Source organism: Halichoerus grypus, chromosome 13 (genome assembly GCF_964656455.1).
Source record: "Halichoerus grypus chromosome 13, mHalGry1.hap1.1, whole genome shotgun sequence".
Lineage (NCBI taxonomy): Eukaryota > Metazoa > Chordata > Mammalia > Carnivora > Phocidae > Halichoerus > Halichoerus grypus.
In genome coordinates, this window is record NC_135724.1 from 79,786,544 (window position 1) to 79,801,403 (window position 14,860).

Sequence of the window (14,860 nt, forward strand, 5' to 3'; positions counted from 1 at the left end):
GTTCACATATGTTTTTTTTAAAAATGTTTATTTTTCCCATTACTAAAGTAATATATGTTCATTAGTACAAAACTTGAGAACAAGATAATGTGGGGAAGTGTAAAGAAATGAAAATTGTCTGTAACGTTCCTCATTCCATGACAACCACCATGAATATTTTGGGTGCGCTTCCTTCAGCGTCTTCTTTGCCCAGTGCTCAGTTGTGCCCCAAGACTGTCCCTTGTGGCTGTGTGACCCTGTTTTTGGCATCCTCCTTAGGTTCAGCTCTGTTCAGCTGCTTGGGGATCTCCTGTTCCACATCTCTGGGGTCACCGGGAAGATGACCACAGAAACTGCCTCTGAAGATGATAACTTCGGAACTGCCCAATCCAACAAGGTGCACACCTTGAGTTGGCTTTCCGCCCTTGGTGATGGTAGGGATGTGCTCCAGCACTCGTGCTGTGGAGGCTTCACCACCCCGTGTTCTCCCTCCTTTCTCGCTGCTGCAGGCTATCATCACTGCCCTGGGCGTAGATCGGCGGAACCGGGTGTTGGCGGGGCTGTACATGGGCCGCTCAGACACCCAGCTGGTTGTGCGACAGGCATCTTTGCACGTCTGGAAGATTGTGGTCTCTAATACCCCCCGCACCTTGCGTGAGATCCTGCCCACTCTCTTTGGGCTGCTGCTGGGTTTCTTGGCCAGCACGTGTGCAGATAAGAGAACCGTAAGTTTCTGGACCTTGCTTCTGACCCAGCATCAGAGGCTAGGGTGCCTAGGGCCCCCTGTCTAAGAGGAGAATATTTACTTATTTACGTAGTCATTCAGCAGTTACCCTTAGAAAGAAAACAGCCAGATATTTTGCCTGCAAGATGGATTTATTCAGGAATAGCAGAGAATTGCAGTCTGGGATATGTAAGCCCTGGCAAAACTATAGGCAACTGTGGGGAACAAAGGAGTGGAATATTCTTTTATAGAGGGAAGGGGGTCTTCAGGAGGGCTGTTGGAAACAAAAAGTCTATTGGAGGAAACCAGGAGTTTGAAGTATAGTGACTGTTCATTGGCTGAGTTGTGATGGTGTCTCATTGGCTGGGCTGTTCCCGGGGCAGGAGAAAAATCTCACTTCATCCTGCTGGGCCAGTAAAATGTTTCTTCCTGTTCAGTCTGCAAGGTTCATCTTTTCCTGTGGGGTCTGCAGTTGATGAAGAGTCGTAGGGTATGGGAGTGCCCTGTTTTGGCCTTCTAACTCCTCCCCCCCCCCTTTTTTTTTTAAATTTATTTATTTGAGAGCACACGTACAAGCACGTGGGGGGAGGGGCAGAGGGAGAGGGAGAGAGAAACTTCAGCAGATTTTGTGCTCAGTGCGGAGCCAACTCGGGGCTCCATCTCACGACCCCGAGATCAGCACCTGAGCCAAAACCAAGAGTCAGACACCTAACAGACTGCGCCATCCAGGCACCCCTCCTGACTCCGTTCTAAAGGAGGTTTTCTTTTGTTAATTTTCCCGCAACATGGGCGCCTGGGTGGCTCGGTCATTAAGCATCTGCCTTTGGCTCGGGTCATGATCCCAGGGTCTGGGGGTTGAGCCCCACATCGGGCTCTCTGCTCAGCGGGAAGCCTGCCTCTCCCTCTCCCCCTGCTTGTGTTCCTGCTCTCATTATCTCTCTCTCTGTCAAATAAATAAAATCTTAAAAATAAACAAATAAAATCTTTAAAAAAATTTTTTTCCCGCAACAAATATTTATTAAGCATCTACTATGTGCTAAGCAGGGCCTAAAACCTGGGGATATAATGGGGAAGAAAAGCAGCCTTATCCTCATCCTTGTGAGCTACACTCTGGTAGGGGAGATGGATGTTTATCAGATCATCACACAAGCAGATGTAAATGCAGTTATATAGTAAATGCTGCATGAGCGCCGCAGATGCGGTCCAGGGCTTTGACCAGCTGGGACGGGCAGGGGAAGCTGCTCAGGGGAAATGATGCTTGAGGTTAGAAGATGGTTAAGTACTAACTGGGTGAGGTAGTGAGGAAAGCCTGTTCCACACTGGGGGAAGAGGGCTTTAGATGCAAGGGCAGGATGTGCAGAAGCCAACAGTAGAGGCTGGGCGGGGGCTGCTGGGTCTGGAATGAGAAACGGGGGTGAGGGTGTGAGCTGAGGCTGACCTGGGCGGGGGCGGAGCCGAGCCAGGTGGTTCTGTGGTTGGGAGGATGGGCCCAGCCTGGGCTCATGATTGCTTCTGCCAGTCTCCTTTGGCCCACTCCCAGCCCCCATCCCTGGCAAGCAAACTACATATTTGGCCTAAAGAAGGGTTTGCATGAGGCCTCAGGGAAGATGGGGTTTTTTCCTTAAAAGCATTTGTGCCCATTTCAGCTCCCCTTGGGCAACAGTGCAGGGTTAAGTGACTTCTAGGCTCTGGTTATCAATTTAGGGAAACTGGGTCTTTTTTTTTTTTTTTTTTTTTTTTTAAGGTTTTATTTATTTATTTGAGACAGAGAGAATGAGAGAGAGAGAGCACATGAGAGGGGGGAGGGTCAGAGGGAGAAGCAGGCTCCCTGCTGAGCAGGGAGCCCGATGCGGGACTCGATCCAGGGACTCCAGGATCATGACCTGAGCCGAAGGCAGTCGCCTAACCAACTGAGCCACCCAGGCGCCCATGGGAAACTGGCTCTTGACCAGGCATCATATGATGAGTTTCCCGTTCATATATAAGGTGCTAGTTCTTGCTTTAGGTTGTGTAGGTGTGTGTGACACAAAGAAATAATTGTGTTTCTTAGTGTTCTGCAAGCACCCTGGTGGCTCTTCAGGGCTAAGAGCATTTGGGGAAGTTAAGTCAGTGACTCAATAAAGTGTAGGAGGTTCCAGGGCCCTCACTCTGGAGTTGCCTTCCGGGGACCCTGGGGTTTGCAGGGCATTGATGCTCTGGCTTGATCTCTGCTGACAGATTGCAGCAAGGACATTGGGCGATCTCGTCCGGAAGTTAGGGGAGAAAATCCTGCCCGAGATCATCCCCATCCTCGAGGAAGGCCTGAGGTCTCAGAAGAGCGATGAGAGGCAGGGCGTGTGCATTGGGCTGAGCGAGATCATGAAGTCCACCAGCCGGGACGCCGTGAGTGTCTTCTAAGGGCCCCAGAGGTGACCGGACGTACAGGGCTGGCGGCAGGTTAGGGGAGAAGCTAGGGACACTTCATCCTCAGGTACATGTTGCTGGCAGTGGGGTTGGACTGGAGTTTCCTTGTTGGTTTCCCAGGCTAAGAATGAAGCAGTGTAGAGTCCTTGAGTGGCCCGAGGAAATTGGAGATGATCTTTTTCTCACCGATACTAAAGCTGCTCCAGATTAATCTCTTTTGTGTCACTACTGCAGTTCAGTTAAAATGTGTGGTGTCCTTGGTGGGGAAGGGAGAGCGTGCTGCACGCATGCGTGTGCTGGGGCTGCAGGAGCGGGAGGGCTGCACGCACTCTTACAAGGAGTGGAGCAGATGAGTGTAAGTACCTGGTGGGTGGAAACATGTCATTTCTGGCAGTGATACTGTCCCATAGCAGCCACATTTAGGGGGCTGGTGATCCTTGCCCTGAGCTTACTTTCTGAGGGTGATCCTCGGAACACTCCTGGGAAATGATTGAGCAGGCGTAGGACTCTCAGTTGGCATAAAAGCTGGGAAGTGGCCGGCCGGTCAGAAATGTAAGCATGTGGCCATTTGCTTAGCCTGAGCGAGCATCCTCCTCTGAGCTACTGACCCCTTCTCCTGTGTGTATCAGTGTAAGTATTACATTTGGGGGTTTACATTTGCATTTGGCAAAAAATACAAATTGTCACCAACTAGAGTTGTGATTCACTGAGTAGTTACTGAGTCCCCTCAAAGGCTGAGACCTTGCTGCCGGTGAGGCCGATGCATAATCAGTCCTCTGATGCGTAGTGGGCTTTGGTTCGGGGGGGACTGGTTCTAAGGGGAGCAGAGCTATCTTCAGCCTCATGGTAGCCCCAAAGGTGTCACTGAGGAACAAGTGTTTGAGTTGACTCTTGAAGGACTTGGAGTTTTCCAAGAGGATGAGCAAAGGAGAGAATCGGGGGGAGCGGGGTCACGCCATGCAGGGCCTTGCCGTGGGAAGGAGCTCTTGTGGGAGATGGAGCGTATCTGGAGAGCTCACCTAAAAAATCAGGCTTCTCAGTTTTAGGCTGCATATCCTCTCTGCTTTTTTATACTTGCTCATTTTCACAGACTAGCTAAGTTAAAAGTCAAGCCAAGGGGGTCGGTGGTGGCCTGGCTGGGCTGGAGGTCCTCGTCGGCTCCCGCTTCACAGGCTTCCGCCCCTTGGTGCCTCTGCAAGTTACAGCGCACGGGTGCTGTTGCAGGTGCTGTACTTCTCGGAGTCCCTCGTACCCACAGCGAGGAAGGCTCTGTGTGACCCGCTGGAGGAGGTCAGAGAGGCCGCGGCCAAGACCTTCGAGCAGCTGCACTCCACCATCGGCCACCAGGCTCTGGAGGACATTCTCCCATTTTTACTGAAGCAGCTGGTGAGTGGCTCTTCCACACACCTACCAGTTTGGCTTTCCTGTCTTTGTAGAAGCACAACGCAAGGGGCTTATTCTGCCAAAGCAGCCACAGTGTGGGCCCCCGAGGGAGTGGGTGCAGCAGGCTCAGATTCGGCTCTGTGCTTCTCCTTCGACAGTAAGCAAATGTGGGTGCAGTGGGAAGGGAGGGAGGAAAGTGGTGAAGGAAGTTGGCAGTGGCTGGTCTAGACGGCCAGGGTGGGGACGGGAGCCAGCTCCTCAGTTTTGCCTCTGATGTCCTTCTGCAGGATGATGAGGAAGTGTCAGAATTTGCCTTGGATGGCCTGAAGCAGGTTATGGCCATCAAGAGTCGTGTGGTGCTCCCCTACCTCGTGCCCAAGGTAAATCCCACCCCGCAGCAAGCCCCCTCTGGCCCAGAAACCACAGCCACGTGGTCATTCCTCAGCCTGCTGCGGAGACCTTTTCTGAGCTGAGATGTGGGGGGAGGCTAGAGGTGGGTGCCGGGGGCCCCGGAGCAGACACGGTGCCCAAGTAGCAGCGATGGGACCTCCCAGAGCTAGCACGGCTGCCAGCATGGGCCAGCGGTCACTGAACTGACCTTCGTCATGCTGCAGCTGACCACTCCACCTGTCAACACCCGGGTGCTGGCTTTCCTTTCGTCTGTGGCTGGCGATGCCTTGACCCGTCACCTTGGAGTGATCCTCCCGGCCGTCATGTTGGCCCTGAAGGAGAAGCTCGGGACTCCGGACGAGCAGCTGGTGAGTGTCATGATTACCCCTGGCAGCTTCCGAACAGCCGTCCTGGCCTGCCCCGGAGAAGCTGTGCTCAGCCCGGGCATCCCTTGTGGTTTCAGGAGATGGCCAACTGTCAGGCCGTGATCCTCTCAGTAGAGGATGACACTGGGCACCGGATCATCATTGAGGATCTGCTGGAGGCCACCCGCAGCCCCGAGGTGGGCATGAGACAGGCTGCCGCCATCATCCTCAACATTTACTGTTCGCGCTCGAAGGCTGACTACACGAGCCACCTGCGGAGCCTGGTCTCCGGCCTGATCCGCCTCTTCAACGACTGCAGCCCGGTGGTTCTGGAGGAGAGCTGGGATGCCCTGAATGCCATCACCAAGGTGAGGGGGCTGCTGACCGCAGAGCCAGCTTTTGCTTATAGACCAGTCCAGACGCTTGGAAGATTAGACTCTTAAAACAGCCCACGACGTACCTATCAGGCAGCTGCAGCATTTACCGATGCATGGCCAGTCTTTCTTACGCTCCCACCCACACCCTTCCCCCTGCTGTATCATTTTGAAGCAGTCTTGGGAGGGCTGTACTTAGAACCCTAACATCCTCTCTGCTTTTTCATGCCTTCCCACAGAAGCTCGATGCTGGCAACCAACTGGCACTAATTGAAGAACTGCACAAAGAAATCCGGCTCATAGGGAACGAGAGCAAAGGCGAGCATGTGCCAGGGTTCTGCCTCCCGAAGAAGGTGAGTCAGGGCCCCATGCGGGGTGCTACAGGCATGTGGCCTTCCTCTGCCTCCACCCTCGATCCCAGGTCTGTGGCAGGGCAGATGACTTAGTGTTCTAGGTGCTGTTCGACACCTGCACAGAAGCGGGTTTCTTCCCCATGGTGGCCATATGAGGACAGGGTCCATGCCGCCTTCAGTTTAAACTGTGGAGGCCACCTCAGCCAGAGCAAGTGAGTCACAGAGGTGGCAGCATGTGAACCTATGTGTGATGGGCCTGCCAGAGCTCCTCTCATCACGGCCCAGTCAGGACCGTTCCCCAGCCAGCACCCTCTCAGGCTGGGACCTCGACACCTGAATCAGTCTCTCTCATGGAGTCCCAGAGAGGGTGGCGGACAGGAGGGCCGTGCTTTGCGCAGGAGACCCCTGAGCCCAGGGCCTTTGAGATTGGACTCTCACTCGCGGTTCTCTTGTCAGGGAGTGACCTCCATCCTTCCAGTGTTGCGGGAGGGCGTCCTGACCGGCAGCCCAGAACAGAAAGAGGAAGCGGCTAAAGCTTTAGGTTTGGTGATCCGCCTGACCTCAGCTGATGCCCTGAGGCCCTCTGTGGTCAGCATCACTGGGCCTCTGATCCGCATCCTGGGGGACCGCTTCAGCTGGAACGTGAAGGCAGCCCTGCTTGAGACACTCAGCCTCTTGCTGGCCAAGGTGAGCCACTGAGGCGTTCATCTCTCGGTCTTTTCGGGTCTTAGAGGACAGATCTGCCTGCCAGTCGGTGTCACGTGGCGGCGAGGTGATGGCTCGTGATGGAGAAACAGCGTGGCCGAGGGAGTTGAGACGCCGGGCGCTAGACTCACACTACATAGTGGTCAATTTCAGGTCCACCACTTAGAAGTTATGTGGCTGGGATGCCCTTGGGAGAGTCCAGTAACCTCCTCACCTGTGATTCGGGAGTGCCGCCACTGCGTGCCGTGTGAAGAGCCGCGCAGCCTGGGGCCTAGAGGATGGACCCTTGGGCCTGCCGCCTGACATCCTCAGCACTGCACACTAATGCTGGTTGCTGTTTTTTGAAGGACTGTTGGTTCAAAGCAAAAACCCAGGGCCACAGAAATACGATTAAGTATGCTTCCGTTCTTTATTGCTGTCTCATAAAGAGGGATGCAGAGGGGCTGACGAGGAAGGAAAAGGAAGTCTGAGAGCATCTGGAATAACTTCAGTCTTGCCAAAAGTGTGAGGAGCAAAGAGCCAGCATATTAACTGTTTCTGATATTTCATAGGGCAATTATTCAGCCCTTTAGATGTAAAAAAATTATAAACAGGGCCAAGATTTGTTGTTATAAAAACACTTTTTTTTTTTTTTTTTTTTGAATTCTTACTTGGAGTTTTGGAAACAAAAGCAAGCTTAAAATTTGTAACTTTTTTTCCCCCTTTTGAGGGAAAGGTGTAGGGAGCAACTTCCCAGATAAAACATGGCATTGTGAGCATCAGCCTTACTCTAGAGAAGATGCTTTTTTTTTTTTTAACTAAGTATCATTTTCACCTGTGTTCTGTGCTATTCTTTTTTTAAGATTTTCTTTATTTATTTGAAAGCGCTCGCGTGCACGTGGGAGAGCGAGCGCGCATGTAAGGAGGGGGAGGGGCAGAGGGAATCTCAAGCAGACCCTGTGCTCAGCACGGAGCCTTGATGCAGGGCTTGATCCCATGACTCCGAGATCATGACCTGAGCCGAAATCATGAGGAGGACACTTAACTGACTGAGCCACCCAGGCGCCCCTGTGCTGTTCTTTTCTGTGTGTGTGTGTGGTTTTTTTTTAAGATTTTATTTATTTGACAGAGAGCAAGAGAGCACAAGCAGGGGGAACAGTAGAAGGAGAGGGAGAAGCAGGCTTCCTGCCGAGCAGGGAGCCCGATGCTGGGCTCGATCCCAGGACCCTGGGATCATGACCCGAGCTGAAGGCAGATGCCCAACCATCTGAGCCACCCAGGCACCCCTTCTGTGGTGTTTTATAACTGTACAAATGGAGCCCTTCCCTCACAGACTTTGTCCCTTAGGCCGTGAGTCGATGTCGCCCATGGCCAGATGGTTCCTACCTCTGATTTACTGGCTTCACTTCATAGTGTGCCTCCCAGCAGCCTGCAACCCCCCGACCCCAGTATTTCCATACCTCCAAACAGCTACTTTGATTTTCCCATTTAGCAATAAATAAATCTTCAGTCTTGGGAGGGCTGACTTTCTGAGATCATTTGTTTCATAGGATTGTTCTGAGGGCTCTATGTCAGTGCTCAGCCCATATATCGACTGCTCAGAAGATGGCACCTGCCCTTATGTACCTAGTCCATTGCCCTGTCTTGGCCCTGGAATAGGTCTTCGGTGGGCTGACAGCTGTCATCCTGTCCTGCTCTTTTTTTTTTTTTAAGATTATTTATTTGAGAGAGAGTGAGTGAGAGAAAGAAAGCATGAGCAGGGAGGAGGGGCAGAAGGAGAGGGACAAGCAGACTTCTCGCTGACCCGGGAGCCTGATGCAGGGCTCAATCCCAGGACTCCAGGATCATGACCTGAGCTGAAGGCAGAGGCTTAACTGACTGAAGCACTCAGACTCCCTTCTTTTTTTTTTTTTTTTTTTTTAATTTATTTATTTTAGAGAGAGAGAGCTAGAGGGAGGGGCAGAGAGAGAGGGAGAGAGTCCCGAGCAGACTCTGAGCTAAGTGCGGAGCCCAGTTCAGGGCTCTATCTCGTGACCCATGAGATCACGACCTGAGCCGAAACCAAGAGTCAGTCACTTAACCAACTGAGCCACCCAGGTGCCCCCCTGTATTCGGAGATGGAGGTTTCAAGTCACTTGTCCATGTGGACTGGTCTCCACTTAAGCTAACCGATGGCTTCCTTGGAGGAGGTGGTGGTGGTGCTGGTGGTCCTCTCCTGCTCTTCCCAGTTCAGTGAAGGGTGCTGAAAATGGGACTGAGCAGAACCTGTCTGTGCCGGGGGTCCTCTCTTATGGAATGTCTATTCCTAGGCTGCGTGCGGGAGCTCGTTCCACCCATGGTGGTTTATGATTCCTGCCTGTAGCACGCGGTGGCCTTGGGCTCCACCACAGCTGTCCTTTCTTGTGTGGGTCTCTCAAACAGGTTGGGATTGCCCTGAAGCCCTTCCTGCCCCAGCTGCAGACCACTTTTACCAAAGCCCTGCAGGACTCCAACCGGGGGGTGCGCCTGAAGGCTGCTGATGCGCTGGGGAAGCTCATCTCCATCCATATCAAGGTGGACCCCCTCTTCACCGAGCTGCTGAATGGAATCCGTGTCATGGAAGACCCGGGTGTCAGGTGAGGGGCCGCTGGGGCAGTGCTTGGCCCTGAGGAGGCCAGGCAGCTGCTGAAGCCTCCCGGGGGTGGGCTGGGCCTGTGTGGGTGGGAGCAGTGGTAAAGGAGAGCCGGGGTTTAAGTTGGGTGCATTGGTTCTGTAGGGACACCATGCTGCAGGCCCTGAGGTTTGTGATTCAGGGAGCAGGGGCCAAAGTGGACGTGGTCATTCGGAAGAACATTGTCTCACTCCTGCTGAGCATGCTGGGACACGACGAGGTACTGCTGCGGGTGGACGGCAGGGCTGGTGGGCTCAACTGGTTCCCCTTCTTTTTGCTTTGGTTGACGTCTCTGGTTTGTGTTAGAAGAACTAAGTACAGCTGCCACCTGCTCAGTGGTAATGATCACTCCCGACGTTCCTGTCACCCTTTACGGTTTACCAAACATTCGGTTGTGAGGGAGCCAGGGCGGGTAGTGTTGGTGGTGGTTCTGCTTCACAGATAAGGAAGGCAAGGTTTTCATGGTAAGGAAAATAAGGACCTCTCGTTAATTTGCTGTCTAATTTTAAACAAGCTACTTTCCTTCTTTGCCCCTCATTTCCCCATGTGTCAAATGAAGAGGTTCATTTATTGGTTCAGGAAACATTTGCTGAGACAAAGGGTCTAGCGCAGAGGTGAAGCAGGTATGGTCATGACCCTTAAGAAATTTGGCCTTTGGTGTCTGGGACCAGTTGGGAGGTCCTGTTGGAGAGGACGAGACCGACCTGGGGCCGCACCCTAGCGAGCGGTGGGGCCAAAGCCAGAATCCAAGCCCTGTGACTCCTTGTGCTGTCTCGGTTCCACCCGCACAGCCCTTCCTTCCCCAGCCTGGAAGTGTGTGTTAAGTACTCACTGGCTGCCCAGTGCCGTGGCAGGTCCGGTAGCAGTTGGGTCTGTGGGTAGGAATTTTCTTTCTCCTCTGACAGACAGCCCGCTGTTGTGCGGCCTAATTTACATTTGTGAGGCCAATCCCTGGAGCGAGCCTCTGGGTTCACGTGGTTTGCGCTTCGTTGTGCGCCCACGTGGGGCCGGCCCTTGTTGCGGCTGGGCTTACCACTGCTCGGGAAGTCTGGCCCAATCCCCAGCTGCTGCTCTCTGACTAGAGCCTCCGCCTTCTCTCCGGGTGCAGATGGGAGACTCTGCCTTCCTTTGGTCACAGTCTGTCAGGATTTTTACAGGGCCATGCCCAGTGTAAGCAAAAGTTAGTATTTAGGCCAATTTGAATTTCACCACAGTGGAGCTTAAAATAGATCCCATTGGAGAGAGTGGGTGTCGGAGAGAGCCAGCTTTAGTCTTGCTGGGCACCTGGGCTTCTGCTTAGAGCTCAGAGGCCCAGACTGTGGTCAGACCGTTCTCCCCCTGCTCAGAGCTTCCCCTGGATCAACGGTGGCCACCCAGGGTGCCAGTCTGGCATTAACCTCTCAGCAGGTTATTAGCCCTGGTTGGTTGGTTGGTTGGTTGGTTGGTTTTGAGGGAGGCACATCAGGTTCGTGCTTATTGATAACATAACACGTAACTTAAAATCCACTCGCTCGCTCTCCCGTAGTTAGCTGGCTAGGGAGGAGCAGCAAGGAGCAGGTTGCATCTGGCTCTGATGTTGACAGAAAATGCTCAGCTTTCACTTGCCTTCCTTGGGTTGATTAGTGGCTTCGTAGGATAAACCCGAATAATGGAGGTGGTGCTAGGGAACCGATACAGTAGAGAGATAGCAGGGCGTCGCTCTGGACACAAGATGACACACAAGGTTGGCGGGGGCGGGGGGCTCGGGGGGAAAGGCGCTCTGAGCCGTTCTCTAGCTGATGTCCAGTGACGTGGGCCGGGGCCGCCCCTCTCTGTGCTCCTCCCTGCCTCCCAGGGCTGTTGAGAGTAATTGAGAGAACACACTGAAAACATTCCGACTTTCTAAGAAGAAAGGTGCTCCGTAAATACGGTTATTGTTGCTATTACGGTGATGATTATCGTATGCACACACACACACTGGCGTTTTCTGTAATTGAGCGGAGTGCTGGGTGTGTGGGGGTTCACTCCACAGCCAGTGGCAGTTGCGGGAATGGCAGTCCCGCTCTGGCAGCAGGAGCCCGAGTGCCTGGAGCGAGAACAGGATTTAGCGCTCCCGAGTTGCCTTGTTCTGCCGCCTCCCCTGCCCTCCATCCTGGGCAGAGGGCCTGGCCCCCCGACCTTGGAGCTGGTGGTTCGGCTCCCGCCGCCTTTCACTCCCTTCTGTGTCCTGTCAGGACAATACCCGTGTCTCCTCGGCTGGCTGCCTGGGGGAGCTGTGTGCCTTCCTGACTGAAGAGGAGCTCGGTGCTGTTCTTCAGCAGTGCTTGCTGGGTAGGTCTCCTCTGCACTGGCGAGCCGCTGCAGGGCCTGTCTCCCCTTCGCCTCGGGAGGATCTTCTGGCAGCTAGCCTCTCCTGGGGAATTGAGCTCTTGAAGCAAAATGGAGTTTCCAGTGGTCCTGTAGCCCCTTGCATCTCTGCTTAGAGAACACAGCTGCGAGTCTGAAGCAGCTTGAGAAAGACCTCTCCTTAACTTGCCACATTGGACAGGGAGGTCCGGGTGCAGTGTGGACTGGGATTACCGCCGGGCTCAGGTGGGCTAGGCCTGGGGGCTTCACGGGTGGTAGGGGCATACCGTAAAGTGCAGGTTGATCCAGTTGTGTCCTTCCACTCAGCGGACGTGTCTGGCATTGACTGGATGGTTCGGCATGGGCGGAGCCTGGCACTGTCCGTGGCTGTGAACGTGGCTCCCAGCAGACTCTGTGCGGGCAGGTATAGCAGTGAAGTTCAGGACATGATCCTCAGCAATGCCATGGCAGACAGGGTAAGGCTTAGGGGCAACCAGACCCGTCCTCCCCCTCCTCTAGCCCAAATTCCACCGCTATAGCCTTGTTGACGTAGCACTGGGGGGGGGGGTTGGGTGGGGGCTGGACCCCAGACTGGGCGGTGAGAGGCCTGGGTTCGAATTTTGCCTTTGCCAGTAATTTTCTGTGCCCTTGGGCCACCACTTGATCTCCTTGGGCCTCAGTTCCGTCATCTGTAAACAATGAGGAGTTTGGGTGGGAGCATCTAGAGGTCCCTTCGAGGTCAGAAGGTCTCTGAACTCCACTCCTGGAAGCCGTGACATAGGCTTTGTCTGCCTCTTAGCCAGGGCAGCCTGTCTGCAAGAGAGCTGTCAAGGAGTCTTGGATGTGAAGTTGTTTGGGCTCCTGGGTGGCTCAGTTGTTAAGCAACTGCCTTCGGCTCAGGTCATGGTCCCAGGGTCCTGGGATCGAGTCCCATATCGGGCTCACTGCTCCGCAGGAAGCCTGCTTCTCCCTCTCCCACTCCCCCTTGCTGGTGTTCCCTCTCTCACTGTATCTCTCTCTGTCAAATAAATAAATGAAATCTTGGATGTGAAGTTGTTTGGTGGGGGGAGGGTTGCTTGTGTGAGGGGCCAGGGTCCTGGAGATTACTGGGGACAGGACAGAGCCTGTCCCTGCTGCTCTGAGGAAGGGGCAGAGTGCCGCCCCCTCCAACTCTGTCCTCTCCCCACAGATCCCCATTGCGGTGAGTGGGATCCGGGGCATGGGCTTCCTGATGAAGCATCACATCGAGACAGGAGGAGGACAGTTGCCAGCCAAACTCTCCAGCCTATTCATTAAGGTGAGTAGGGGCAGCCTGGCCTGTGTGAAGCACCCATGACCAGAGAACACTGGAAGTGTGCTGTCAGACTGGCTGTGTCAGGGAGATCTCCGAACCCTTGGGAGTGGAACACAGAGTAGTTCTCTGTGCTTTTTTCTCTGGAAGAGTGCCTGATTTCCTGTCAGATTCTCAAGTAGACCTGCGACCACAAGTCAAGAACCACTATTTTAGGGATGCCTGGGTGGCTCAGTTGGTTAAGCGACTGCCTTCGGCTCAGGTCATGATCCCAGGGTCCTGGGATCGAGCCCCGCATTGAGCTCCCTGCTCTGTGGGAAGCCTGCTTCTCCCTCTCCCACTCCCCCTGCTTGTGTTCCCTCTCTCGCTGTCTCTCTCCCTCTGTCTCTGTCAAATAAATAAATAAAATCTTTAAAAAAAAAAAAGAACCACTGTTTTATATATTTTTTAAATTTTATGTATTTTTATATATTTTTTATATATTTTTTATATTTTATATATTTTTAATATTTTTTATTTTTATATTTTTATATTTTTTATATATTTTTAAAAATATTTCTTTGTTTTAATTTTATCCTTTCTCAAACATGTGCTGTGGTATCACATCATGGTTTAATTTGCATTTGTGGCTAATGATGTAGAACCCCTTTTTTTTTGAGATTTTATTTATTTTTAGAGCTTCGAGAGAGAGAGCAGGCGCACATGTGAGTGAGGGGAGGGGCAGAGGGGGAAGGAGAGGATCTCAAGCAGACTCCACATTGAGTGTAGAGCCTGATGTGAGGCTCGATCTCACGACCCTGAGATCACCACCTGAGCTGAAACCAAGAGTGGTGGGAGGGTTAACCCACTGCGCCAGCCAGGCACCCCTGTAGAACAATTTTTATGTGCTTTTTAGCCAGCCCCACATGCACTTGGTGGAGTGTTTATTGACATCTTTTGCCATTCTTAAAATTGTATTCTTTCTTTTCTGATACTGAAGTGTTGAGAGCTATTTATTCTGCACATAAGACCTTTAAGAACCACTCTCTTAGGCATTTTTTCTAGGCATCTGGATTTAGCAAACTTTGGGGCAGACCTGGGTTCAAATCTTAATAAATCTTTTCCTCCCCACCTCCTTTTCACTGGCATGGCACCTACTATGGTTATTGCGGTGGCTGCAGGGCCCCAGTTAGGAGAGCCGGGGAGCCGGACAGCGCCCTGCCGCCCGTGTCGTAAAGTATGCTGCTCCAGCTTAGTGTGCGCACAGATCAGAACCAGCATCTGCTTTCTAAGAGGTGGGGCCCAGTGTGAGACTCTGCCTTTGTAACCAGCTCCCAGGCGATGTCAGTGCTGCTGGCGTGTGGCCCTTGATTGAGTGGTGAGGTTCCTGCAGACCCGGGAGCCCTGCTGAAAGTTCTCAGGGCCCCCATTAGATCGAGCTCGTGTGACGGCCTCACCTTGCACGCGGCTCTTCATCAATGTTTACGTAGGATCCTCCCTGCACCCGGCTGTGCTAGACCCTCCAGGCGTGGAGGTGCATGGGGCAGACAAGATCTGTGGAGTTGGAGATGCACAGAAAGCCTGCAGGGATGGGGGGGACCCTACTTTAGAGAGGGTTGTCAGCAGAGACCTCTGAGGGCGGACATCTGAGCTGCGGCCTGAAGGAGGAGAGGAGCCAACCGTGCGAGGACCGGGGGCAGGCACGTCCCGGGCAGTGGGACCAGCCAGTGCGGAGGTCTGAGGGTAGGAAGGAGCGGGTGTGTCTGAGGAAGTGAAAGCCCCGTGTGGGCCAGGAGTAGTGAGCAAAAGGGAGAGAGATGGGCCGAGTCACAGCTTGTCTATCACCCACCCACGAGGGGGAAGGCAGGCCTCAGAAGGGAGCAGTGGGGTCAGTTTCCAGATGAAGAGGGAGTGTCAGGGTGGAAATCTGGGCTTCCTTGACAAACAGACTGGCTGTGCC

The 14,860-nt window shown here is 53.3% G+C and overlaps 1 protein-coding gene across 3 annotated transcripts in view; it reads left to right on the plus strand.

Moving 5' to 3' along the window:
* Positions 1-14,860, plus strand: part of GCN1 (GCN1 activator of EIF2AK4) — a 59,365-nt gene that overhangs the window by 42,292 nt on the left and 2,213 nt on the right. For all 3 annotated transcript variants that reach the window (XM_036081960.2, XM_078060908.1, XM_078060907.1), the window contains 14 exons: positions 259-376; positions 489-704; positions 2,921-3,085; positions 4,331-4,492; positions 4,777-4,869; positions 5,104-5,247; positions 5,343-5,612; positions 5,858-5,971; positions 6,428-6,658; positions 9,077-9,270; positions 9,411-9,525; positions 11,519-11,615; positions 11,958-12,106; positions 12,820-12,927. In XM_036081960.2, coding sequence (XP_035937853.2) covers positions 259-376; positions 489-704; positions 2,921-3,085; positions 4,331-4,492; positions 4,777-4,869; positions 5,104-5,247; positions 5,343-5,612; positions 5,858-5,971; positions 6,428-6,658; positions 9,077-9,270; positions 9,411-9,525; positions 11,519-11,615; positions 11,958-12,106; positions 12,820-12,927 — 2,176 coding nt within the window. The remainder of the gene's footprint in view (positions 1-258; positions 377-488; positions 705-2,920; positions 3,086-4,330; positions 4,493-4,776; positions 4,870-5,103; positions 5,248-5,342; positions 5,613-5,857; positions 5,972-6,427; positions 6,659-9,076; positions 9,271-9,410; positions 9,526-11,518; positions 11,616-11,957; positions 12,107-12,819; positions 12,928-14,860) is intronic.